The sequence below is a fragment of the Vicugna pacos genome, chromosome 16, assembly GCF_048564905.1.
Source record: "Vicugna pacos chromosome 16, VicPac4, whole genome shotgun sequence".
Lineage (NCBI taxonomy): Eukaryota > Metazoa > Chordata > Mammalia > Artiodactyla > Camelidae > Vicugna > Vicugna pacos.
Genome location: NC_133002.1, coordinates 49,691,184 through 49,716,597, shown reverse-complemented (window position 1 = coordinate 49,716,597; position 25,414 = coordinate 49,691,184). Strand labels below are relative to the sequence as shown.

General features: G+C 55.1%; 1 protein-coding gene across 3 annotated transcripts; it reads right to left on the bottom strand.

Annotated features, from left to right (window-relative positions):
• Positions 1 to 412: 412 nt before the first annotated feature.
• On the bottom strand, positions 413 to 19,725 carry ACE (angiotensin I converting enzyme). 3 transcript variants are annotated; one of them, XM_072939385.1, is made up of 25 exons: positions 19,399 to 19,725; positions 18,617 to 18,784; positions 17,890 to 17,983; positions 17,067 to 17,210; positions 16,465 to 16,656; positions 15,776 to 15,873; positions 15,280 to 15,452; positions 14,734 to 14,957; positions 14,243 to 14,387; positions 13,856 to 13,954; positions 13,468 to 13,590; positions 12,909 to 13,120; positions 12,136 to 12,272; positions 11,152 to 11,310; positions 10,813 to 10,900; positions 8,715 to 8,858; positions 8,340 to 8,531; positions 6,868 to 6,965; positions 6,503 to 6,675; positions 4,394 to 4,617; positions 3,956 to 4,100; positions 3,619 to 3,717; positions 1,603 to 1,725; positions 1,093 to 1,280; positions 413 to 920 (listed from the first exon to the last, which is right to left on the bottom strand). In XM_072939385.1, the coding sequence occupies exons 1-25, from the start codon at positions 19,657 to 19,659 to the stop codon at positions 691 to 693; spliced, it is 3,933 nt and encodes a 1,310-aa protein (XP_072795486.1). In that variant the 5' UTR covers positions 19,660 to 19,725; the 3' UTR covers positions 413 to 690. The 3 variants fall into 3 exon arrangements, with proteins under 3 accessions (XP_072795486.1, XP_072795487.1, XP_006199353.2); XM_072939386.1 differs by lacking the exons at positions 12,909 to 13,120; positions 13,468 to 13,590; positions 13,856 to 13,954; ... (7 more) ...; positions 18,617 to 18,784; positions 19,399 to 19,725 and adding an exon at positions 12,476 to 12,665; XM_006199291.4 differs by lacking the exons at positions 12,909 to 13,120; positions 13,468 to 13,590; positions 13,856 to 13,954; ... (7 more) ...; positions 18,617 to 18,784; positions 19,399 to 19,725 and adding an exon at positions 12,364 to 12,622.
• Positions 19,726 to 25,414: the final 5,689 nt, after the last annotated feature.

Sequence of the window (25,414 nt, the reverse complement as noted above, 5' to 3'; positions counted from 1 at the left end):
GACCCCGGGGCCCTTTCTGCACCCTCTGCATGTCAGGCACTGTCCCCAGGGAACCAGAGGACAGCCAGGAGCCTTCCATCTGGGGGACTTGGCCATTTATGGGAACAGCTGGGGCAGGGCTCCAGAAGCCTCGGATGTCTGCTCCCTCTTCGCTGCCCAGAGCCCTCCTGGGTTGGTGCCCAGGCCTGGCAGGGGCTGCGTGCCACGGCAGGACATGGGCCAGCTGTGGGCTGGAGGGACGACAGGTGTCGGCACGGGGTGGTGCTATGGCCAGAGCTCTGGGCCATTTTCCAGCCTCTTCCTGGAGGAGGAGGAAGACTCCCCAATGAAGTGACCCACTTGACTGGCTGGAGGTGGGAGGGCATCCCTGTCCCTGTCCCTGGCTTCCCCTTGAGGGACACAGACGCTGATGGGGAGGGCAGGACCTTTAATTGTATTCACAGAGAGATGGGGAGGGGGCTCCATGTTAGGTGGCCTGGTCCCTAGGGACCAGGGTGCAGGGGCCACAATGTTTGTGGTCTGGAGGAGGGGAGGAGGGGAGGATAGGCGGGGCAGGAAGAGGGGGAGGAGGGGGAGGAGGATGGGCTGGGGTGAGTGGTGAGAGGAGCCCAGTGTCCCGGGCCCACCCCCAGCCCCCTCCCGGTCTCTCGGAGGCATGTTCCCCGGCAGGCCTGGCGCAGCCTGCTCATCTCAGGAGTGTCTCAGCTCTACCTCAGAGCCAAACTGGGGCCCACGGTGGGGCTGGCGCAGGCTGTGGTAGCGGACGCTGAAGAGCCGCTGGGTGAGGCCCAAGGTGGCCACCAACAGGGTGACACCCAGGAAAAGCAGCACCCACTGGCCCACGCGGGCCTGCTGCTCCTCCAGGTTCAGGCCCAGGAAGTTGACGCGGCCAGTGCCCAGGAGGGAGCCTTCCAAGCGAGCTGGGCCGGGGAGGAAGGAGAGCAAGGTGGTGGGTGGTGCTGGGGGCCCTAGGCTGGCTGCCCAACCCCTGTTCCGAGGTCAGATTCCAGCCTGGCTGAACTTGGGAAGGGTCCCATCCCTGAGTGAGCCCCTGGGGCCAGCCTAGGACTGAGGTGGGGTGGATGGTGGTACCAGAGTTTGGCGTCCAGTTGTACTGAGGCCAGCCCAGCGTCTCCCCGTGCCGCCCATTCTCAGTCTGGAGCCAGTCCAGCAGTGGCTTGAAGTAGGTCATTATGGCAGAGGCGGACATGTTGGGCTGGCCTGTGATCAGCTTCATGGCTTCCGGCCATGGCTGACTGAAGCCCAGCTTCATGGCATCCCTAGGGTAGTGGAAGAGAAGGGAAACAGAGTCAGAAGGACAGGTTGGGGGGCTTAGTGCCCCTCCTACCCCAGCCTAGCACCCGCACTTTATGCCTTGTCTCCCAGCTCCCACTTCTCTTTGGATTGAGAGGGCCTGGGCCGGTCTAGGGTGGTCACAGGGAGGGGCGGCCCAGGCCCAGAGGGCTCTAGTTCCCTACTAGAGAGGGCAGCCCAGTGCCAGAATGACAGGTGTTCCCAGAAGAGCCCCACTGGGCTCCTCGAGGCTGAGCGAAGTAGGTCAAAGGGTGAATGACATTCAGGAGGTGGCCAGGGAAGACTCACGCCAGGCGCTTCCCGGCCTCCTTGGACTGGTAGATGTCACACTTGTGCAGGGGGCCCTGGTGGCCCGCCGCCTGGCACAGCGCCTCGTGGAACTGGAACTGGATGATGAAGCTGATGAAGTATCTGCAGTGGGGCAGGTGGGCCTGAAGCGGGTGGTGGAGGGGCTGCGCCACCGAGTCCCACCCACCCTGCCTCTCGCTGCTGTCAGGGTATCAGGGTGAGACCACCCTGGCCTGCAGAGTCATCCAGGCCCCCTGCCACGCCTTCCACCCGCGAGACTGCCTGCACATCTTGGGAGGGCCTGCTCTGAGCAGCTCTGGGGATCCCTTATGGGAGAGGAGGGGCAGAGGCAGAGCCCTTCAAAGATCTGGCAAGCTGCTCTGGAGCCAGTGAGGTCTGCTTCCCTGCGATACATGCAAAGAGAGGCCAGGCGTTGCCCAAAGGGACGCGTTTCTGACAGGCAGAGAAGCCAGCCCGAATGACCTCCTTTATCCCAAAGCAGCAGGAATTCCCTGGTAGAAGCCTGCCACTCAAGGCTGGAGCAGCCTTTCCAAGTCTGGAGAGGTTTGCATGTCCTAAACTGGCGGTGCAGGTCTCCCGCCTTTAGTGCTGGGCACAAGCCGTGTGCCGCTGACTTTCCTGGCATTTCCCAAAAGTGCTTTGCCAAGGCTGCTGGCCAGAATTTGGAATGTGTCTCCTTCGCCCACCCCAGCCTAAGGAATTATCTGTGCTAAGCTCAGAAGCTAACCATCACGTGGGTCTGGCTTCTGTATGAGAGTGATTGCCAGCTTGGAAGCCCAGACACCTGCTGAGAAGGCGGATGGAGGCCTTCCCTGTGGGTCACCCTGGCGCACTGGCCAGGTCAGGCCTGCGCTGAGGTGCCCTTGAGTCTCCTTGGCTCCCTGCCCACTGCTGCTCCCTGAAGCATCTGAGCAGCCTCTCTCCCCATACTGGACTTGGAGACATAGTTTGCCCACCCCACACCTATTTATTAGGTCTTGACGGTGGGAGGACATCGTGCCAGGTGCTGGGGAGGAAGGCTGGGCACAGTGGGCATGAGCCCCCATCACTGGACTCTGGGGGACACAAGGGGTCAGGGCTAGGGCAGCCACAGCCCTCCTGGCAGCCCTCACTGCCTTCTGCACTTCACTCCCGGGCAGCCTGGGTTACCTGCAGCCCAGGGGCACCCAGCGCTCTACCCTGCAGTCTCCCCAGACCCCGTCCTCCTGGGAGGGCTCCGGATCCTACAGTTACCCTCCCAGGCCTCAGCAAGTGCTCTCCTGCAGTACGTGGAGGGAATGGGGCTGCACTGGGCACATTCATGCAATGGCTGCATCACTCACGGCGCTGGTGTGTTTCCGAGTTCCGTTTAAGAGAATATTTAATAAGCTGAGCTACGGCCACCAGTTCCCAAGCATGCTGTGTGTTAGCCAGTATGCTAAGAAGTTAACTCTGGCAATGATTCCATGAAATGGGATTTCGACAGGTGAGGAGCATACTAAGGGGAACGAGGAACTTCCTCAAGGAAACAGAGTTCTGGAGACGAGATTTGAACCCAGTTCTGTCTGAGCACAAGCCTCTGACCCCACGCCCCTAACAATACAGCCTCCCAGGCTAGTTGGGTCTCTAATCTTAGTTTCAGTGTATAGAAGGTATTCCAGTAACAACTTAGATTTTATCACAGGAGATACAATATATAGTAAAGGAGTCATAGTCTTGTTTAAAAAAATCAACAAACAGTGCTCAGGTCATGATCTAGCCATGGGTCATGGTTAATGTTCACTAACCAAGGTCTTGTAACCATTATTCAGCCATAGTGGAGTTTCTGTTTTCAACTGTCTGGAGGGTGGAGGCTCTCGTCAAATTAAAAGAGTGAAACCAGGGTCAGCCTTGGTGACAGGTGAGTGGCCCAGGCACAGCTCGCCATGCAGCTGTGAGCCCAACAGGGCAGTGAGGAGAGTCTGCACACTTAGCTGAGGTGCTGTCCCTCACCCGCCCTCCTCCCTTTCCTGTTACCTGATGTAAGGCACACTTGAAGGAATGTGGAACTTGGCCCCTGGGTCAAAGTCACCTTGAGACCTGGCCACTGGTGGACAGAGGCCCTGGTATTTCAGCCTGTCGAGGAGGAAGATACATTGGAGGGAAGGTTTGGGGCGAATTGAGCCAGGGAGAGGTGGCATTTTTGCCTGGAAGGACAGTCCCGGCACCTGGGGCTGCACAGGGTGCAACGTCACCCTATGTCCCCCACCACTGGCACACGCACGCACATCTGGATGCCGCATACACCGACCCCGTTACCATGGGCGCACAGACACAGGCATCTGCACACACACCCACAGCCGCATTCTAGAACCTGAGACTCCACCACTCCTGGTTGTAGTTCTCCTTGGTGATGCTTCTGTCAAACACCCTCCAGCGCCACTGGTCAACGAGGTAGCTGAAGGGGACAAAGGCGATCTTGTCGAGCGCCATCTTCATCAGAAAGTTGATGTCCTCCTCTGCCAAGGGAAGGGAGCCCCGTCACCAGATCTAGCCTGCCTCCTGCCACAGCCGTGCTGGGTGTGCGAGGGGAGGGGAGGAGCGGTCTGTATCTCTTTGGGTCTTATGACCTGCCTCTTGGGATGGTCTGTGGGTTGCATCCTTCCAGCTCACCCTGCTGGTGGCCCCCCTAGTCCCCACTGCTCTGTTCCCACCTCTGCCCATGGGCCATGAAGGCTCGCCTCTCCCCCTCCCAAGCTCACTGCCCTGTCTTGGCCGCTCTGCCCACCAGGGTCTCCTGTTCCTCTCTCACCGTAGCCGCCATCCTCACTACTCAGCAGGTTGATGTTGTACAGGTGTTTGGGGGTAGTCACTGAGAGGGCCAGCACGTCCCCAATGGCCTCATGAAAGCCTGGGTTGGCCCCCTCGCGGAAGGTCACAGGCAGGTCCTTGTACTGCATGAAGTACTGTATGTGGCCCATTTCGTGGTGGGCCACCACCAGGTCATCCATGTTGACAGAAGTGCACTGCTTGATCCTGGGATACACAGGGGGTAGGGAGAGGATGTGGAAGGGGGCAGTGAGGAGCCCTGGGGCAAAGGGACCTGCTGTCATTACTGTATACTGAGCAGACCCCCATGACTGCTAGATGCATGGAACACAACATTCCATAAGAAGGAAAACCAAAAGGAGAAATGGAGTGAGCCTGAGAAATGGGGAATCCAGGCGTTGGAAGCCCCTGAAGCATGGTCCTTCAGGCCACTCCTCTGCCTCTGCTTCCCTGAGCAAGTTCAGCCCACACCACCGTGTTGCCTTCTGATCGTGCTCGTGCTCTACAGGCGCGGGGCGCCCAGTCACGGCCAGCACAGGGCTTTCTAGGGCGTGGGTCCTGGGCTTCTATATTACACACGTTGTCTTCCCAAAACTTGGGCTTCCTGAAGGAAATGACCATGTCCGAGCTTTTCTGCATCCCACGTACCCGATGCCAGCATGCGTGTTCACCCCAGGATTTCTCATGGCCGGGACTGAAATGGCATCTGGAGAGCTGTCCAGACCAGAAGCTTCCACCTCCCGCTCCATCTTGCCTTGTTCTCTTTTGGGAGCCCATGAAAATTTCCCCTGGATCTAACCAGAGCTCTTCAGCTCAGCTGACCCCATTTCCCTGTCATTCTAGAAGGTTGGGGTCTGTCCGCCTTCTCCTATGACTCTCCATACAAGGGAGGATTCCTGAAAGAGTGCCCACCCCCTTGGTTCTGTACAGGCCCAGCCCCACAGCTGCAGCCCTCCTGCCTTTGAAGGAAGCTCCTGAGGCCAGGCGAGCCAGCGGACCCTGTCTGCTTCATTCCAGGATCTCTGTGTCCACCCTTCTCATAAGACACACTAACTCAGCCGTGGCAGATCATTTCTGCCACTTCTCCCAAGAGCTGGGGTCTTCTTCCCCTTCTCTTGAATCTAGTTTGGCCTTGTGGCTTGTTTTAGCCAACAAAATGTGGCAGAAGTGACTCTGTGCCAGTTTCAGATTTAGTCTTTAAGAGGTCTGGCTGCTTCTGCCTCTGCTCTGCAATGCTAGCTGCCAGGTAAGAAGTCTGACCCCCTCAGGCTGCCAGACTGTGAGGAGGTCCAAGCTAGCCTGGAGAGAGATGTCCCACCAGCTCCCAGCTGCTCCAGCCATCCCAGCCCGGCACCCAGCACATGATCAAAGAAGCCAGCACTCCCATCCCAGCATCTGCCACGTGAAGGAAAGCTGAGGAACCCAGCCAAGAGCCGGAACCACAACCCCAGACAGACGACCCCACTGAGTCATCCCAGCCATCTCCAGCCATCATAGCTACCCCAGCAGAAGTTTCCACTGTTGCAGAGCAGGACAAGCCATTTCCACTGTGCATTGCCTAGATTCCTGCCTCATAGAATCATGAGCATAATTAAATGGTCGTTTTATACCATTAAGTTTTGGGCTCGTTTGTTATGCAGCAATAGGTACCTAAAACACTGTCTTCCACCGAAGACAGCTTCTGAGCCTCTGTAAGTGGTGAGAGCAGATCTGTGCGAAGCCCCCACATTCCCATGTGTCTCCCTGTCAAGGCACACACACTCAGGGAGAAGGCCAGCTGTATGCAGGGGCCGCCCCAGAGGGAGGGAAGGCAGGGTAGCGCACACAGGGCTCACACCCAGGGGGGACCTTGAACGCTGACCATCTGACTGAGCTGACAGGTTGGTCAGTTGAGGAGACCCTTGTGTCACGGATGTGGTTCCCCCGGCACAAACCACTAGCCAAGCTGTGGCCAGGCCCAACTCTCTTGTCCCTCTGCACCCGCGGTTCTGCTCATGTTCTGGCTGAGGAGACGGCAGTGGAGCCTCTGCTTGGCTCGTGTCCTTGCCCTCTGGGCTCAGGATCAGGTCCCCCAGCTGCAGCCTGGACACACCTGAAGTCCTTGCCATTGAAGAAGTCCCAGGCAGAGGCGTGGCACACCACCTCCCGCCCATCAGTTGGCTTCTCCAGCATCGACTTGTTCCAGAACTCGGGGGGCACAGGCAGCAGCCCCAGGGAGGTGAAGAAATTGTCTGCTTCCTTAAATATCCTTTGGGGTGTCCAGCCCTGCAAGCAGAGGGAACGCTGCCAAAGCTGAGGACGACGGGGACAGACTGTGCTGCAGTCGGGGAGGGGACTTGGGGAGGGCCAAGCTGGAAGGAACTCCTGTATCCCACCTGGGCAGCATCCCCCACCCCAGCCATCCCGTGTCCTGTGGCCGCCCGAGGAGCAGGATTGCAAGGAGGGGCAGGTGCAGACCTGCTTTATCATGGCCTCCGTGACATCCATCCTGGGGGCTGAGGGGAAGGGTACCACCAAGTCATAGATGTTGGACCAGCTCTGTGCCCACATGTTCCCTGGAGGTGAGGAGGGGAAGAGATGGCGGAGAGGTAAGATATGATGTCTTAGGCTCAGCAACATTATGCAGGAAGAAGGAACTGGATCCCAGTTCTGCTGATCGTAATGGTGTCTCTTGACACCAATCTACTGTTTGCAAACTGTGCTTGGCATTTGACATATTTCATTTTCAGTCTGCACATCCAGTCCAAGAGGCCATCACTGTCCTGGCTCATGGATGAGGACCTTGCTGTCCCTGAGCAATGAGGACCAGCAGCGAGGACTAGCAGCTGTGACAAATGTGGAAGCTTCAGGTCCCTGGAACATCTATGCTCACACGGCCACCACTTACTGAGAGTTAAGTAACCCATGCAGGGGCCCACGGCTCCTAAGCAAGAGGGCTGGGGTTTGAAGGAAGGCAGGCTGCCCCCTTACCAGCCACTGCTGTGTTCCCCCATGTCACCTGAGGTCAGTTTATGTGGTCACCTGGCAAGAACCACCCTCCTTGAGGAGAGGTTGATGCCTCTGCATTTAGGGCAAGAGAAAAGTGGAGAAAAGGAGGCTATTCAGAATGGGTGGAAAGTGCAGGGGAAGATCTGGAGAGTCTGTTGTAGGCACAGGAGATGAGGCTTGAGCTGACATCAGGTGGAGTTGACAGTGCAAACCAGTGAGAGTTGGGGTGAATAAGGAGAAAGAGAGAGGGGGTGAGCAAGCCGGGGCCAGCTGCTCCGCTCACCCGGGGCTGAGTTCTGAGCCTCAGCTCCTGGGGCCACCGGGACACACCGCTTCCTGCCCTGGCACCTGTGTTTCTCAGCCGCCGAGCCGATGTCCACACTGATGCTCTTTGGTCTCACCACAGGGGGATGGGGGGTGGCTGCAGGGACCCTCAAGGCTGAGGAGGAGCTAGACCCCAAGCTGGACTAGGGTCTCCCTCATGATTTGTAAATGGTCTGTGGCCCTGTCTGGCCTCTCTGCTCACAGTAAGAAGCCCCCAGGAACATGTTCCCGATGGCCCGAGAGAGACGGGAACCCAGTAGCCTCTACTTCGCCCCAGGCCCTTCCATCCCTTATGGGGAGAACCTCCTGGGGAGGCCTCAGCTCCCACTCATAGCTCCCTCCTGGAGCTGTTCCTGTGGCAGGCATATGAACTTCCCCCACCATCCCATCCCTGGTGACCTGCACGACGAGGATCCAAGGATCCGTAGCAAATGTGCCACCAAACACAAGCAGGGGCCTCTTCTCCCCATGCCCCTCCCCAACCCCACATTCTGGCCCTGGGCAATGTTCCCTCTGGGCTCAAGTCTTCACTCCCCCAGCCTCAAGTGTCACCTGCAAATGCCTCTCAGTCTGCCCTCTGGCCAGCCTGGGCCCACTCTCCCTCCACTTGCTCTCACCCAGCAGATGAGCTGGGATGGGGCCCTCCAGGTTGATGTGCTCAGGCCCGTAGTGGCGGTGCAGGGCCCGGCGCACGTAGGCATGTAGGTTCAGGTAGAGTGGCTGCAGCTGCTGGAAAAGCTGCTCCAGGTCGTGCTCCAGGAACGGCATCTCGTACATAGATCTCCAGGAGTCCCCTCCATCTACATAGCCTGCAGAGGGGACACGGCCAGGCTCTCTGAACACCCGACCATTTCCTGACACCCCTGCCTCCTCCAGGGACCCCCCCCCCAATCTCTCTCAGGTCTCAGAGGACCTCTCTGAGGGCCCTGGTGGGGCTGGGACCAGACAGCCAGTGATACTGGCCAGCAGTGGGTAGGGGTGGGGGGACTCACCATTGAGCCTGGCAGCCTTGTTGGTGAGCTCGACATATCTGGGGAAATGAGGGAGAATGGCCCTCCCCACCTTGTCTCGCCAGCCCTTCCATGCCCACAGCAGTTCTTCATAGTTCCGGGATGTGGCCATCAGATTCGACAGATCTGTGGGGGAAGGGTTGGATGGCTTGAGACCCCAGCTCTCGGCTCACCTCCCACCTACTTCAGAGCTGGAATAAAACTGGCAAGGGACTGCACAGGCAGTAATTGGAGACAGGCTGGTGTCCTTTCCCCAGGGGCTCACAGGGAGCCAGGCCCGGGGCTCGGCGCTGCATGTACGTGATCTCTGGCATCTGCAGGGTTGCAGTAGCCCTGTGAGGTGGGACCTTGTCCCTCTTTCCACAATGGTGGTTTGGTGACATGGCTCCATCCCCCATCCAGGAAGTGGCCAAGCTGGGGCATAAACTAAAGGCCTGAACCCCAGAGCTGCCGCTCCCCACTCGTTCCCCACCCACCTCCTCCCTGGGAGAAATGGCTTGGAGGTCCAAAACCCTAAGTTCTTGTTTAGTCTCCTCCTGACCTCAAAATTAACCTAGGCAAGTCATGAGACCCCTCTTCCCTATCTATAAAACGGGGATAATGCTGGCCTGGGGGCACAAGGCCCCTGAGCAAGGACCATGCCTCCTTCACACTCCGTGTCCCCGCAGGGCACAGGGCAGCTTTCACACATTGTTATTGAATTGATGGGATAAAAGCAGAGCCATGAAGATAAAGTACAGAGATCCATTCCAGCATCCTCAGGGAGCCAGAAATCTTGGGTTTGTGTCCTTCAAAGCCATGGCTGTGTGAATGGCATCCTCGATTACGGATTACACGGAGCTGACGTCCACCTTACAGAGCTCGGATGAGGATGGCGTGAGCTCCAGAGTCAATCCTGCGATCCTGGCAGTGGCTCCCCTTCCTGCCTGGCCTGGCCTGGCCTGAATCCGAGGACACGTGGGGCCCCCACAATTCACTGACTGGTGCTATCCACCTACTTTCTGCAGAGAACATACCTTCAAATTAATTTTGTCTGGGGAAAAAAACACATTTTGAGGATTTTACATCTGTTCTTGCTGATGTGAGTGTTCTTTTTTGTGAGTGTTTCTTATTTTCACTACTGGCACTGATCTGATGGCCTAGCCCCAGGTTAAGGGGCCGCCTGACTGATGAGGGTGCTGAAGACCACCTTCCCTTGAACCCTCTTCTCTGTAACGTGCACATGTGTCCCCTCTCCCCCACTTTGCGTGCCTACCCACATACACAGCGTGCAGGCCAAGCCCTGGCCCAGGAAAGCTGTTCTGCTCTCTTGTTTATTTTCCACTTCCCTTTCTATTTGTCAATTGTTCTGCCATGGGAGTGGGCAGAGGGCCAGGAAGAGACTGTCTCTGGGTGGAGATTTCTTGGGAAAAATGTTTATGCCTCTGGCTCCCTGATCCTGGGAAGGATGGGTCAGAGGGAGGAGGGGGTGTCTCTGCGTGCAGGTACTAGGGTGTCAGGGCTGAGCTCCCTCAAAGGGGAGAAGGAGGGAAGGACTAGCCAGTCTCCTGGGAGACAAAGAGGACACGCATGAGCCAGTTTACTCCTTCCAGCAGGAAGTGGTGGTGGAGGGAGTGCAGTGGGAATGGTGTGGACATGGCTTTTAGGGGCTGAGGCTTCAGTTTCTGGGTGGGTGGGTGGGGCCAGGAATGGCCAGAGAAGGCTGTGAAGACAGGGATATGATCAAGGAAAGAGAATGGAGGGGCGGTGCCTAGAGTTACTATCCCTACTGGGGAGTCTAAGACCGGAGAGACAAATGTGAGATACCCCTGCTCTGAAGGGCAGAGGTCAGGGAGGAACAAAGAGGATGGGACCTAAAGGGAGCAGATGGGCGGAGCCAGGGGAAGGGCGGGGTCTAGGGCAGAGATGAAGTAGATGCTGATTCTAAGTGGCGGCAGAGAAGCTACTGGTGGAAAAGAGAGAAATGAGTTTCCTGGGCATGCTGACCCAGCGAGTCAGGAGAACCGAGCTCCGCCCTTTCACGGCCAGCACCCCTAACACCGGCCTCCCCAGCCCTCCCTCTCACTCCCTGCGCACTCACCAGGCTCCAGCTGTAGACAAGTGCCATTGGCGTGGCACACAGAGGCCACACTGTACTTGGTTTCCAAGTCCAGCAGGATCTGGTTGTACTGCAGGAGGAAGAAGAGGGGCGTGAGCTACACCTCTGGGCTACCAGCTCAGCGCCAAGCACCATCGTGGGGCCTGTGCAGCTGGGGAGGGTGCTCCCAAGGCTCCGCCCTCTCAGTAATTCTGTAGGTGTGTGTCAACACGGCAGAAGAGGAAGCAGCAGGAAGGCCAGACACTGTCCCCGCCGTCCCCGTAGCTGGGACCTGCTCCTGACCTTGGATCCGGCAACCCCGGCTCCCTGCAAGCCACGCACCTCCTCCAGCTCCTCCACAGGCAGCGCCGCCCGCTCTAGATCCTGAATCTTCTTTATCATCCGCTTCACGGTGGCATTCTGGAAGTCGGTGACATCGAACTTCCTAGCCCAGGTGCCGTACTTGACGGTGTGGTTTGCCATCTTTGTGCTCATCTCCAGCTGAAGGCACAGGGGGAACCTCATTATGAAGCCCAGGTGCTTTGGAAAGGCCGCCTAGGAGGAGGCGCCATGTGGGGGAGCCGATGGGTCGGGGGTGGCTGAGGTGGGGCAGTTTTATCATGTTGCTGCCTTTGCCTATAAAGACCCTCTTCAACCTGGACACTCTGTACTGTTCTGTGTGCAGCACCTGCCCCTCCACAGATGCCCACAGTTGAGTAAGACATGTCGTGGCAGAGGCAGAGAAGGAAACCCCACCCATATCTTAAAGGCTGTCAGGATGGAGGCAGCTTGAGTATTAGCTCTGTGGCCTCTCTGAGCCTCAGGGGCCCAGTTATAAAATGGGAATAAGATCATTAGTTCTTCAAGGTTGTTGAGGAAAAAATGAGGCAACAGATGGCAAGTGCCAAGGAACAGTGGCCAGCACACAGCATGTCTTCAAGAAATGTTAGTTCTCTACAGCTCGCCTTTGTAAAATCCGCGCTCAGCCACAAACACAGTGAGTGGGGTTGGAGGGGAAGTGTAGCATTCGCTATGGTGGCAAACAAGGGCTTTCAACCTTTTAAAAACTGACTCTAGCATCACTTATTTATATATAAGTGATTCCCTTACCAACAACAGATTGATGATTCATGAAAGACAGCCTGTTCAGGCATCGAATATGTGTCCACCCAAGTCTGAAATTGAACACTGTTTTCAATATGTCTTTGGAATAGTTCATAAAACCTGCCCCTACTGAGATGACACCAGGGTGCCCTGGGGGAGAAGCACGTGTGTGCAGTCCATGCCCAAGTGCTAGCATGGTGGGGTGTGTGGAGGGGCCCCTACCAACATCTTGCTGCCCTCTGATGTGATATTGGTGTTGTAGTTCCAGTTGGCCTCTGCGTACTGGTTCAACACCACCTGGGATATCCGGTCATATTCCTCTACAAACTTGCTGGCCTCAGTCTCATCGGACACTAGGTCTGTGGACAGAGCAGAGGGAAATAGGCAGGCCTCCCCTTGCCCTCCCGCTGCTGCCCCTGCCTCCGTGCCCCGCCCCCCGGCCGGTCCCACTTGGGCTCTGGGTTTTCGGGCTGCTGGTTGTTGTCTGGTGGGTTGTTGTCTGGCTGGTTGTTGTCTGGCTGCTGGTTGTTGTCTGACTGGTTGTTGTCTGGCTGACTGTCACCTGGCGGGTGGTCCCTTGGCCAGGGACCAGCAGGGGGCACCCACAGCAGAGCAGGAGGAGGAGGAGGCAGGGCAGTCCTGGAGCAGCCCAACCTTGGCCCATGGCCGCAGGAGAGCAGAGGCCTGCAGCCACCACCCTCTGACCAATAAGAGTGGAGTCTGCAGTGTGACCTCATAGAGCAGTGTGTCTGCCAGCCAGCCCCCAACTGGGGCCTCTGACCTGGGCACACCCTCTCTAGGATGCTGGGAAAGATGTGCCCATCTCACCCAGGGTCCTGCCAAGGAGCTCAGGGGGCTGCCTGGCCTGCCAGGGCAAGATGCCAGGGGCCCCTACGGGAGAAGCTGGTCAGGAACCGTGAACTGAGGGCCTAGGTACGGAGCCCAGAACTGAGATCCTGCTGTAGCGCCCTGCCCACCCCCACTCAGGGCTTTACCAACGCCCTCCGGGTAATTGTCAGGCATCGGTGGGTGCCACTGATACTCTGGCCAGCCCAGGACCTCGCCGTTCCGCTGGTTCTGCTCCTCCAGCCACTGTGTGACCGGCTGGAAGTAGTCAAGCAGCGGCTGAGCGTCCAGGGCACCTGAGCCGACCATGTCCTTCAGCACCTCCTGCCAGGGCTGTGAGGAGCCTGCCTGCAGCACCTTCCTGTCAGGCAGAAAGGGCACTGTGGACACAGGGGCCTTGGATCGGGGTCCACCACTGCTGCCCTGGCCCTCCTGCCCACCTCTGGCCACTTCTGACACCACTGGGCGGCAAGAACAGCAGCGTTTAGACTCAGGGGCCTTGGAGGTCTGTGAAGGGTGCGGGGGCCATTTGTCTTGCCCCATGCCAGCCAGAAGGCCCTCTCAACAAATATTTGATGAGAGAAAGAAAGGGAGAGGAGAGGAAGGAAAGGTTCCCTCCACTGCTGTGGCCCCATGGTGCCCCCACCAACTGACTCTTCACCCATATCTCCCCTCACCTCCCACCGCCCTCCCTGTGCCCCTACACACCGGAGCTTGGCCCCCGCCTGGGTGGACTGGTAGATGTCACACTGGTGCAGTGGGCCCTGGTGGCCTGCCTCCTTGCACAGGGCTTGATGGAACTGGAACTGCAGGACAAAACTCACAAAGTACCTGCAGGCACAGGGTGGGCGTTAGGGGGATGGGGGAGGCCCCTTGCCCAGACACCATCCTGCTTCCTGCAGGGCAGAGGTGGGACCAGGGGCTGCCTTGGGGGAGAAGGGAGAACCAAGCTTGGCTCAGGAAAGAGGCCCACTTGAATTCTAGGCCCTTTGGGGGGTCCAGAAGAGTGTGGGGACAAGCCCTGGGAAGGGGAGCCCAGGATCACAAAGGACGGGGAAGGGAACTCAAGATGTGACAGCACTGGGGGCGATAGTACCTGATGTACGGTGTCACATTTGGGATGTGAAACTTGGCCCCAGCATCAAAATGGGTTTCGTTTCGGACAACTGGAGGACAGATCCCCTGATACTTGGTTCTGGAAGAGGATGTGGTTAAATTGTCTTAGGACCCAAAAGTTGTACACAGGCTAATTTTGCCTTTGCAGAAAAGGCTGCTAAGCAGGCATTCCAACCGGCCACCCTGATGAACTGGGAAGACTCTCTGGTGGAGGGAGTTTAGGCAGGAAAGAAGAATGCAGTGGGTCAGAGGATGGAGGCACCGTCAGAGAGGAGGGGCCTGGGACTGATGGAGGCAGGAGCGGGCTGCTCAGGAGGGTGGGGAGGGCCATTTGGGGTTAGGCCCTCTTTGGTCCGTCTTTGCTCACCGAAGATACCACCAGTCATAGTTGTATCGTGAAGGTGGGGTATGCCCACTAAAGACCCCCCAACGCCACTGGTCCACCAAGTAGCCAAAGGGCAGGAAAGCAATTTTTTCCAGTGCCATCTTTAACAAGTAATTGATGTCATTTTCTGTTGGGAGATGAGAAGAGAGAGGTCAGAGGGAGAGGGGAGTCCAGCCAGGACAGGGTGGGCCTGGGGAGAAGCCAGCAGGAGGTGGGGCTGGGCAGATGCAGAGAAGGGAAGGCTGGCCTTTGGGACTGTGGGGCCTGACTTGGAAGAGGGCCCTGGGGCAGCTGAGTTGGGACTCAGGTCAGGGTGGGCTGTGAGGCTCTGGGTGGACCTCCAAACCTGCCTGACATGGGGCATTGAGGCAGAAACAAGAAGAGCAGATGGAAGCTGGGGCAAGTAGGGCCCTGCTGTGGGGCTGAGTGGGGTCTGGGTGGAGCTGGGCTGGATTCTTCTCACCCCCTCATACCCGTGTCGTTGGTGACATGGTCCAGCAGGCCAATTTTGTACAGATGTGCAGGAGTGGAAGTGGAGAGTGCCAGCACATCCCCAATGGCTTCGTGGAAGCCTGGGTTGGCGCCTTGGCGCAGGGAGACGTGCTGGCCCTTGTACTGCAGATAGTATTGCACGTGGCCCATCTCGTGGTGCACCGTGGACAGCTGTTCCATGGTGACCCGTGTGCACTGCTTGATCCTGGGGCAGGGAGAGGGCACGGGTGAGGGCAGAGAACAGGGCAGGATAGGGACAGAGCATGGGGAGGATGGCATTTTAGGAAAAGGAGCCAAGAGGGCACTGCCCTGGGGTGAGAAGGAGCTGGTGGAAACCTATAAATCCTTTACCCTGCCCCGACCCACACTGAGGCCTTTCCTTCTGTTCCAAGGTACAGGGCTGGCCGCCTGTCAAGGCTGCCCAGCCAGTGCTGGGGCTGGGGTGGATGCAGGCCTGGGAACTGGCTTCTCTGTGCCTGGGCTGCTGGCCCTCCCCAAGCCCCAGAACCCTCCTCCCACATCTGGACCTGAAGTCTCTCCTGTTGTAGAAGTCCCAGGCAGAGGCATGGCACACCACCTCGCGCCCGTCACTTGGTTTCTCCAGCATGGACTCTGCCCAAAACTCAGGAGGCATGGGCAAGAGCCCCAGGGAGGTGAAGAATTCCTCTGCCACCCGGAACATGTGTGTAGCATTCCAGCCCTGGTAGGGGTGCGGGCGTGAGTCAGGGGCCAGCTGCTGGGGCTCACTGTGGCTGCCCTGGGGGCCCCCCAGGTCAGCTCCCTGCTTCTAGAGGCTGAGCCCCTACTGACCACAGCAGATAAGCAAAAGTGGACTACAGCTCACACCCCCCAGCAAAGTCCTGGAGGAAGGGGTTGGCACCTCAGCGAGGACACAGACCTCAGCTCACAGCTTGTGCACACACTCCAGGCTGCTGCTCTGTAGAAAGGGAGGGGCCCTTCCCGCCCCCTCTTCATCTTTGACTCCCTCTTGTTGCCCCCACCTTGGCCAGACCCCAAGCTTACCTTCTGTACCATAGTACTGGTAACATCAAGATTGGGCTTGTCAGGGAAAGGCACCACCATGTCGTAGATGTTGTCCCAGCTCTGGGCCCACATGTCCCCTAGACAGAGGAGGGGAGCCAGACAGCATGGCTCCCCATCCAGCCAGTGCCTGCTTCCCCATGCATGTTGCTGGACAGCACCTGGGGCCAACACCTGGACCCAGTGGTGCTCCAGGGCCGCAGCCCGCTTAGCTGGCTCACACATTAGTCCTGCCCACACTCCCGAGTGCTCGGTGTTTCCCGGGACTGGCAGAAGCCAAGTGTGAGCCCAGGTGGTACTTCTGGGGTCCTTTCTAACAGTGCCAGGGTTCCTGCCTTCCAGCCCTGACACAGGCCACAGGATTGCTTCCTGGGGCATAAACTAGACTTATTTTTCCTCCTCTGCTGCACCAGGAACCAAAGTCTTCAGTGTGACTCCTGGCTCTGACTTTAACTAGTTCTCTTCCCTCTGTCAAGTCACTCATGCAACCTAAGCCTCAGGGTCTCCATCTGAAAAGTGGGAACAATTATGATCATGAGAAGGATCACCTGCTTTGTAGTATTGCCGATGAGCCACTCCAGCTCATGGGCAGGGGAGTGAGCAGTGCAGTGCTCTGAAATGTGAGACACAAGGACTCTGGGACGTGTGTGAAGGCAAGACCAGGTCCTTACCCAGCAGGTGAGCAGGGATGGGTCCCCTGAGGTTGATGTATCTGTCCCCGTATCGGCGGTGCAGCGCGCGGCGGACGTAGGCATGGAGATTCAGGTAGAGGGGCTCTAGCTGATGGTAGAGATGCTCCAGATCCTCCGTGAAGGTAGGAGAGTCGTACCAGGAGCGCCAGTAGGCCCCCGTGTCTGAGAAGCCTAGACATAGGGTGGCATTGGGGTGCAGCTCAGGCCTTCCCACCTCCCAGCTACCACTTGGCCATCCTCCTGGCTTGGGGCCAGTGTATCTGTCAGCCAGCTGAAGGGATGGCTTGGGGGGTTGCAGTTCTACAATTTTGTAGCTAGGAGTTGTTCCAACTCCAGCTAAACAGATTCTGGAGAGCACAAGAAGCAAAGATGAGCCCTAGGGCTGGGAGGAGTGCCAGGAGGGGTGGTGTGAAGGCAAATGGGGCTCAAGCCCAGCACGACCATCCGCTACCTGTGTGACCTTGGGCCGGTGTATGGAGTCATCGTAACAGCTGCTCTGTCTGCCTCAGGGCGGTGAGGCTCATTGGAGACTGCAGATGGGAGGGCAGCGCCCACACAAGGGTTGGGGAGGGCATGCTCACCATCCTGCTTGTAGGCCTCATTGCTGAGGGCAGTGAAGTCCTGGTACAGGGGTTTCAGTGGGATGCCTGCGGCGTTGTGCCAGCCCTCCCAGGCATACAGCAGCAGAGTGTAGCTTCGCGAGGCAGCCAGAATGTTGGTGAGCTCTGAGACACAGGTGAGCAGGGTCAGTTAGAAGAGTTCAGCAGAGTTCCTACACTGGTCCTCACTATCTCCATCTTGACATCATGATACCCACAAAGCCAAGGGCAAACTACAAGCTGGACAGGATGGAACTGGGAGCTATACAAAGCAAGCACTCAGGCAGGATCCTGGTCCCCAGGGAAATGATGATCTAAGGTGGATGACATAAAGAGGACATTTAGAGGTCCAAACCAGACAGACTCTTCAAGGCTCCTGAGGCAGAGTGGATGACCTCAAGTCTACCGGGTCCATGGGGGTGGGCGGTGGGGGAGAGGAGAGTATAAGGGAAGACATGAGAATGTAAGGCCTCTAGAGGGCTCATAGGGAGAATGAGAAGACCCAAGAAAGGGCAAACCAGACAGCCAGGAGGAAGGCCAGTGGTGGTGGGAAAGGCCAAAGCACACACGGGGTAGGGTTGGGAGTTGGGGCTGGAGGCTGGAGATTCCAGAAGTCAGTGTGTCAGGAGGAGCAGGGGTGTGGGGGCACCTGAGGGTCCAGCTCCAGTTGGAGGTCAATGCCTTTGGGTTTACCCACTCACTCTGCAGACCCTCCCCAGAAACATGCGGTCCTCCTAGGAGCAGCAGGGTGATTGGGAAAGGTAGGCAGCCTGGGCAGACGGAGACAGTGGACACAGGGCCATACCTGGGTCCAGGGACCAGCAGGTGGCAGTCTTGCTGGGGAAGCAGACCTTGGCTGTGGAGTAAATCCTGGTCATGTTGCTTAGCAGAGAGTTGTACTGGGGAGTGAGAGTTGAGGAAATGTTAGCGAAGAACAGCTCTCAGAGATAACCTGGTTACCCCCTCCTTCTTTTGCTGGGAGGAAAAGGAGGTGCAGAGAGGGGAATGCGGCTTGGATAAGGCCAACTTCGTGGCACTCAGAGCACATCTGAACATGAATGCACAGATTCCCCTTCCAGGGGAGGCAGCCTGTGGGGGTAGGAAACAAATATCCTTAGAATTAGGGATCAGGGTTCAAGTCTGATCTCTGCCACCATCCAGCAGTGAGGGCAAATCCCATTCATTCTCTGGCCTTGATGCCTTCTCAGTCCTCCTCAATCTTCTAAGGAAGCCCATAAACTAAACCACCTGTGGAGAAACTCTGACAACATGTTTGATATTTTACAATTTAATTGAATCTTGTTTTCTATTCCATAGTACTTGCTTTAATATAAAGTAACTTCTCATCCCATCTCAAAGGAAATTCAATGCTTCAGAAAGCCGTCCTAGGCTTACACAGGCTTCCCTTACAGTCAGGGCTAGTAGAGATTCCAGGGCCCCTCCATGGCAGGCTCCCCACCTTCCACCACCATGGGGCACTGGGAGGCACCTCGGTCACTTCTGCCTCCACCCCTCAGGTCCACCAGGCCCACCTGCTGCCGCTTTGCCAGGGGCAGGTTGGCAGAGCCCAGGGTGCGCACGACACTTATGATGCGTCTCAGCGTGGGGTCACTGAAGTTCTGCCAGATTGGGTCGTACAGAGCTTTGGCCTTCTGGCCCCAGGCCTCTGAAAACTCCTGAGTGAGCAGGGCTGCTTCCTCCTGTGGGCACCAGAAGGGCACAAGAGGGTCAAGAGGAGAAGCCATAGCGCTGGGGGAGGGGAGGAAGGCCAAGGCTTTGTGGAGACTGGGGCTTGGGATTACTGCTCCCTCTTTCTGGGCCCTCCACATGAAGAATGAGGGAGTCTGCCTCAGGGAGGCGGTGGAGCAGAAACTGGGGCCAGAAGAGAGGCAGGGGGAAGAGAGGGTGAATAGACAGTGATGATTGGTGTCAGGCACAGTGAGACAGGGGTAGGTTGAAGCCAGAGAGGACAAGAACCCAGAGCAGAGCGGGCACCCTCGGCGAAGACTGCCGCCGACCCACCCGCTGTCATCCCGGACGCTGCCACCTGAGGGGACTCGGTGCCGAGGGGCCAGCCTTATCCATTCGGTTCCTTATTGGGTAGGGACCACGTGCCCAGCACCCTGCTAGGGCACCCACTGCTCGTCTGTCGGAGCGGGACTCGGGGAGAGGCCCGCGGGCCCCGCCAGGACCACACGGCCCTGGGGCCAGGGGCGCGCTCCGGGCAGTGACTCCCCGCCCCGCGGCGCCGGCCGCCGGCCGGTGATTGGACGCCCAGCTCCGCCCCGCCCCCGCCCCGGGCCCGCGCGCCCACCTGGCGCTGCGCGTTCTCCTTGGTGATGTTGGTGTCGTGCGCCCAGCTGGCGGTCGTGCTCTGGAACAGCACCTGCTCGGCGCTCGAATTGAAGCTCTGAGTGAAGAGCTGTGCCCCGGCCTCGTCGGCGGTAAAGTTCCCGGGCTGTAGCGCGGGGTCCAGCTCCAGGACTACCGGTGGTGGCGGCAGCAGCAGCAGCAGCAGCAGCAGAAATGGCTGGAGCGGCGGCCACGGCCTCGAACGACCCGACGCAGTCCCCATGGCGCGGTGCGCGGCGCTGCCCCTTCTCCCGCGCCGCGCCCGCACTGTAGGTTATAAAACCCGGCCGCCACCGCCTTCTGACACACCCCCACCTCCCCGCCCCGCCGCGCTTCCTCCTCGGCTCCAAAGTCCCCCCGGTCGCCGCGCGGGCCTGACGGAGCGGGGCGGGGACCGAGGCTTCCCGGCCCGCCCCAGGCAGGAACGCAGGCCCAGCGAGGGGGCCGAGGTGGCCCCTGAGAGATGCATGCAGCCCAGGGGTGGCGGATCGGCCTTAGGTCAGACTCTCACAAAAGAGACTAGGAAGCACCCCCACCCCCAACACACACAACACAGACCTCTGGGGGACCCAGCAGTTTGCTGGAATATCCAGGCCTGCCCAGCGTGCCCTCTGCATCCATCATACAGCCTCGGCGCAGGGACCCAGGAGCCCAGCGGTCTCTGACGCTCAATTTTCCAGCCTAACCGCCCCAGGGCTCCCTGGGCTCGGGAGTGACAATGTGCGGGAGCTGTCCGCACTGCCGCTGGTGCAGCAGGACAGGGTTAATGATCGTCACCCGGTCCAGCTTCTCCACTTAGGGGGAAGGGGTGGGGCCTACGCGGATGGGAGTTTGGCCTTCCGCAGGAGAATGGAGGCGATGCTCAAAGCCCCTGGCTCACCTGGGGACTGGGTGGGGCACCTGCTTTCTTCATACAGGCCATTCACTCAGGCAGAAACAACCACAAAGACTTTGAGAGCTACAGAGATGAGAGCAACCTCCTTCTTCGACAGATGAAGACATTAAGACTCAGGTTGAATGGCTCGCTCCAAGTTGCCCGAGATCTCCACACTCCCCATCACTTTCTCTCTTATCCATGTGTCCAAGTGACAAGCACGGGGGAGGAAAGAGTGGCATGCTCTTGAGGCCACTGTAGAGGCTAAGGGTCCTCCCCTAACTCTTCAGCCCTGGGAGGGCCTACACCTAGCAGACACCAACAGGGTGTGGGCAGGGAGATGGAAAAAGCAGAGTCTGGGCAGAGAGAGCAGGGAAGGAGCCATGACAGCTGCTCAGGAGACCCCAACCCACTCAGCTGCTTGGGATCCTTGGGAAACACTTGGGCTCCAGTGTATCTGCGTGTGGTGCCTGGGGCTCTGAGGGACACGTGGGCCCACCATGCCCTGTGGAATGTGTGCAGAAGGCTGTGTTGCCCGAGTACCCCCAAGGTTATACTGAGTTGTCAGATGACATGGTGCCAGGGAGAGGATGTGTGGAGGAGGAGGGGGGCTGGGGAGGAAGGTGGGGAGAAGAGGAGGGTGGCTGCCCACCTCTAGGAGGAGGGGGAGACAGGGCATTGTCAGTGTTGTCATTAAATACTATGGAGGGGGAGAGTAGGGAGAGAACTGAGCCCATGGCTTTCCCTCACACCAGTGGACACTTCAGGGCTAAGTGGATGTCTGTAACCAGAGCAGCCCCATTGAGGGCAGGGGCCTGGCTCAGAGCCAGCCTGCTCTCGGGTGGTCCTAACAGCTTGGTTTTCCAGGCTTTGAGGGCAGTGGGCCGTGTGTGCACTGTGAACTGCTGTCTTCTGGGAGGGCACAGGGTCTCTTGACCAGTGGAGGCTTGGGTGGGGGTGTGGGTTTTGAGAGTGGTACCCCTTCAGGCCCCAAAGGAGGGGTCCTAGACAAGACGGGTAGGGAGGGAAAAGAGCTTGAGGCTTAGTTTGTAACCAGGGAGCCCTTCTCTTCTACCGGGAGAGAAACAGGAGGGAGGCAAGTTTGAGCCAGGCCTTGTCTTTGAGAACTGTGTCTGGGAAGCTGGTAGGGCAGGTGTTCCATTCTGCTGGTCCATTCTCAGGCCTAACCATGTGACCCTGTGACGATGTCTAAAGAACTGGGTTCCGGACTGAGTTCAGTATGGAAAAGCGTCTGCCTCATTAAAAATCATAAAAGCAAAGGCTAAATGGAGTTGGAAGATAATCTAAAAGTAAGTATAACTTACATTTGGATAGCACTTTAGACTTTTCTAAATTCTTTTGTGTAAATGATCTAATTTGATATTTATAATAACCTTGAGAGGTAGTAAAGAGATAAGGTCTTTTGTTCAGTCAAGTACCTCCCAGCTGCCATCAAAACAATGGAGCAGGTTCCAAATCCCCCAGGAGGATGTAATTATGACCCCACGGACACCTGACCCACCAAGGAAATGCAGTCTGCTTGGGAGAGCTTGCCATCGCTCCATTTCTCTTCCAGGGAAGGACAGGTTACCAGTTACCAGTTTGGGAAAAATATCCATTAGAAAATATGCCCAACAATGGAGTAGTCCAGAAATAAACCCACACGTTTATGTTCCACTGATTTTTGGCAAGGGTGTGAGGACAATTAAGTGGCACCCTGGGGGTAGGGGAAAGAGAAGACGTCTTTAACAAACAGTGCTGGAGCAACTGGATTTCCACAGGTAGAAGAATGACGTTGGACCCCTACCTCATACCATTATAAAAAAAATTGACCCAAAATGGATCACAGACTTGATGTAAGAGCTAAAATCATAAAAATCTTAGAAGAAACAGGTATAAATCTTTGTGACCTTGGGTTAGGCAATGGCATCCTAGGTATGACACCAAAAGCACAAGTGACAGAAGAAAATAGATAAACTGGTCTTCATCCAAATTAAAACCCTTTGTGCTTCGAAGGACACCATCAAGAAAATGAAGACAACCCACAGAATGAGAGAAGATATTTGCAAAGCATGTAAATGACAAGGGACTTGTGCCAGAATATATGAAGAACTCTTACAACTCAATGATAAAAAGACAAATAACAATTAAAAATGGGCAGAGAATTTGAAGAGACATTCTCCAGAGACACACAACTGACCAATAAGCACATGAAAAGTTGCTCAACTTCATTAGTCATCACGGAAATGCAAATCAAATCACAATGAGACACCACTTCACAACTACCAAGGTGCCTAAAATAAACTTTGGAAAACAGATGGGCAGTTCCTCAAAATGTTAAACAGAGTAACCGTGGGCTCCTGTAATCCCATTCCTAGGCATACACCCAAGAGAATTGAAAACATGTCCATGCACATACAAATGGCCAATCGGCACATGAAAAAATGCCCAATATCACTAATTATCAGAGAAATGCAAATCAGAACTACCATGAGGTATCACTTCACACCAGTTAGAATGGCCATCATTCAAAAGTCAAGAAACGATAAATGCTGGAGAGGGTGTGGAGAAAAGGGAACCCTCCTACACTGTTGTTAGAAATGTAAGTTCAGTGCAGCCATTATGGAAAACAGTATGGAGGTTCCTCAAAAAACTAAAAATAGACTTACTGTATGATCCAGCAGTCCCACTCCTGGGCATATACCTGGAGAGAACTCTAATTCAAAAAGATACATGCACCTCAGTGTGCATAGCAGCACTATTTACAATAGTTGGACATGGAAGCAACCTAAATGTCCATTGACAGATGACTGGATAAAGACGTTGTGGTATATTTATACAATGGAATACTACTTAACCATAAAAAAACAATAAAATAATACCATTTGTAGCAACATGGATGCACCTGGAGATCATCATTCGAAGTGAAGTAAGCCAGAAAGAGAGAGAAAAATACCATATCATATCACTTGTAACTGGAATCTTAAAAAAAAAGATATAGATGAACTTATTTACAAAACAGAAACAGACTCACAGACATAGAAAAACTACGGTTACCAGGGATAATGGTGGTGGGAAGGGATAAATTGGAAGTTCAACATTTGCAGTTACTAACTACTATGTATAACATAGATAAAGTTTATACTGTATAGCACAGAGAACTATATTCAATATCTTGTAGCAACCTATAATGAAAAAGAATATGAAAAAGAATATATGTATGTGTATGTATATGTATGACTGAAACATTATGCTGTACACCTGAAATTGATGCAACAATGTAGACTGACTATACTTCAATTAAAAAAAGAAAACATGTCCATACAAAAACTTTTACACAAATATTCAAAGCAGCATAATATTATTCACAATAGCCCCAAATTGGAAACAACCTAAATGTCCATCAACTGATGAACAGATAAACAAAATGCAGTATATGAATACAATGGAATATTATTCAGCCATAAAAAGAAATGAAGGATTGATGACATGCTGCAACATGGATGAACCTTGAAAACAGTCACAAAAGGCCACATATTGGATAAAATCATTTACATGAAATGTCTAGAATAGGCAAATCTGTAGACAGAAAATAGATCAGTGGTTGCAAGAGGCTAGGAGGAGAGGGGATGGGAGTGACTGCCAATGTTGTGGAATTTCTTTATGAGGTGATGAAAATGTTTTGAAACGAGTAGTGATCAGTGACTATTCTAAAAACCACCGAACTATACACTTCAAAAGGGGGGAATTTCATAGCACATGAATTATATCTCAGTAAAGCTATTTATTAAACAGTATGCCCAAATGTTGACTTCCATCATTCTATGTTCATCAAGGAATCTCCTGATTACTATTATTTCCCACCTACTACCTCTTTGCTTAGCCAAAACCTACCCATCTCTCAAAGCCCAGCTCAAGTCCTGCCTCTAACATGGATAGGCAGCTTCCTCAACCCATGCTAAACTTGCCTTTCTCCATTTACTCAGCATTAACTCAAATGGACACTAAAAGCCAGGTGTAGGGGAAATAGCCTGAATTAGGAGACAGAAAAATCTGGGCTACATTTAAGCCTTATGATATGAGCAAAATAACCTCTTTGAGCCTCATTTCCTCTTGGGTATATTAACTGTAAACATGTTTACCCATCCTCCCTCTAAGGGTTGTGGGAAAATGAAGACAGATCTCTTGTCAGTTGTCACATGAAAATAAGATGTTATTATTATCAAAATTATCAGCCAACACCCTTTATTGGTAAAGCATTCGGCTGAGAGAGAAATACAAGATAATTGCCTTTAATGTAGAAGCAGGTGAAGAGAACAGAGCTCTCCAAGGCTGTGCTTATGGCTGTTTGTGGGAGCACAAACTTGGGTTAACAGACTTTGATACTGAAATGATTGCTTTATCAAATCATATTCTCACCTTTATGTATTCTCAGCTGTATGTAAGCACATAAGAAATGTATAATCAAAACCAATGCTTTCTATATTTGTCATTATACTGCTACTTCAAAGCAAAATGTCTAAGAGAAAAAAGACTGAATTCTCAATACCTGTCACCACCTTATCTATGGAATTTAGCTCACTTGCCTTGAAGCTGCTTTGCTAGCAGGAATCTGCTACAAATTGTCTCGTCGTAAAAAGCAGAGACATGCTTTCCTCGCTTTGCTTACTTAGCTCAAGGTCATAGGTTCAGGGCTGCTTATGCTTATGGAAAACCATAACTCGTCCCCTGCCCTACCCTGCAGGACATGCTTTGCTTATCAGGCGCAGGTGGATGTGAGCTGCTCTTGCTCACAGAAAACTGTGACTTAGCCCTTGGCTGGGAACAGCTGGGCTGCTTTGCATGCTTAGATGATTTCTGATCATTGTATAGAGACTCTGTGGTGGTCTGGGTTATCAATTATTTGAAACACTAACCTTGCTCATGATTGAGGCTTAAAATAACCATTTGTACCATCAGGATTGTAACCTTCTCTCTAAATTTAAATTAAGATTATAATGTCTCTGTTTCACGAACTGAAACTGCTAACCTGCATCCCTGCATGTATACCATGCCCTTTACTCATTCTTATGACGTATTTCACCTTGATTCTATGACTATTCTC

Excerpts from the sequence above, each read along its gene's own strand:
- ACE (XM_072939385.1), bottom strand. The coding sequence starts at position 19,659 with ATGGGGACTGCGTCGGGTCGTTCGAGGCCGTGGCCGCCGCTCCAGCCA. Across the intron at positions 15,453-15,775 it reads CCAGTACTATGGTACAGAAG|GGCTGGAATGCTACACACAT; the intron begins GTAAGCTTGGGG and ends CACCCCTACCAG. Across the intron at positions 8,859-10,812 it reads TTGTCTACAGCTGGAGCCTG|ATCTGTCGAATCTGATGGCC; the intron begins GTGAGTGCGCAG and ends CTTCCCCCACAG.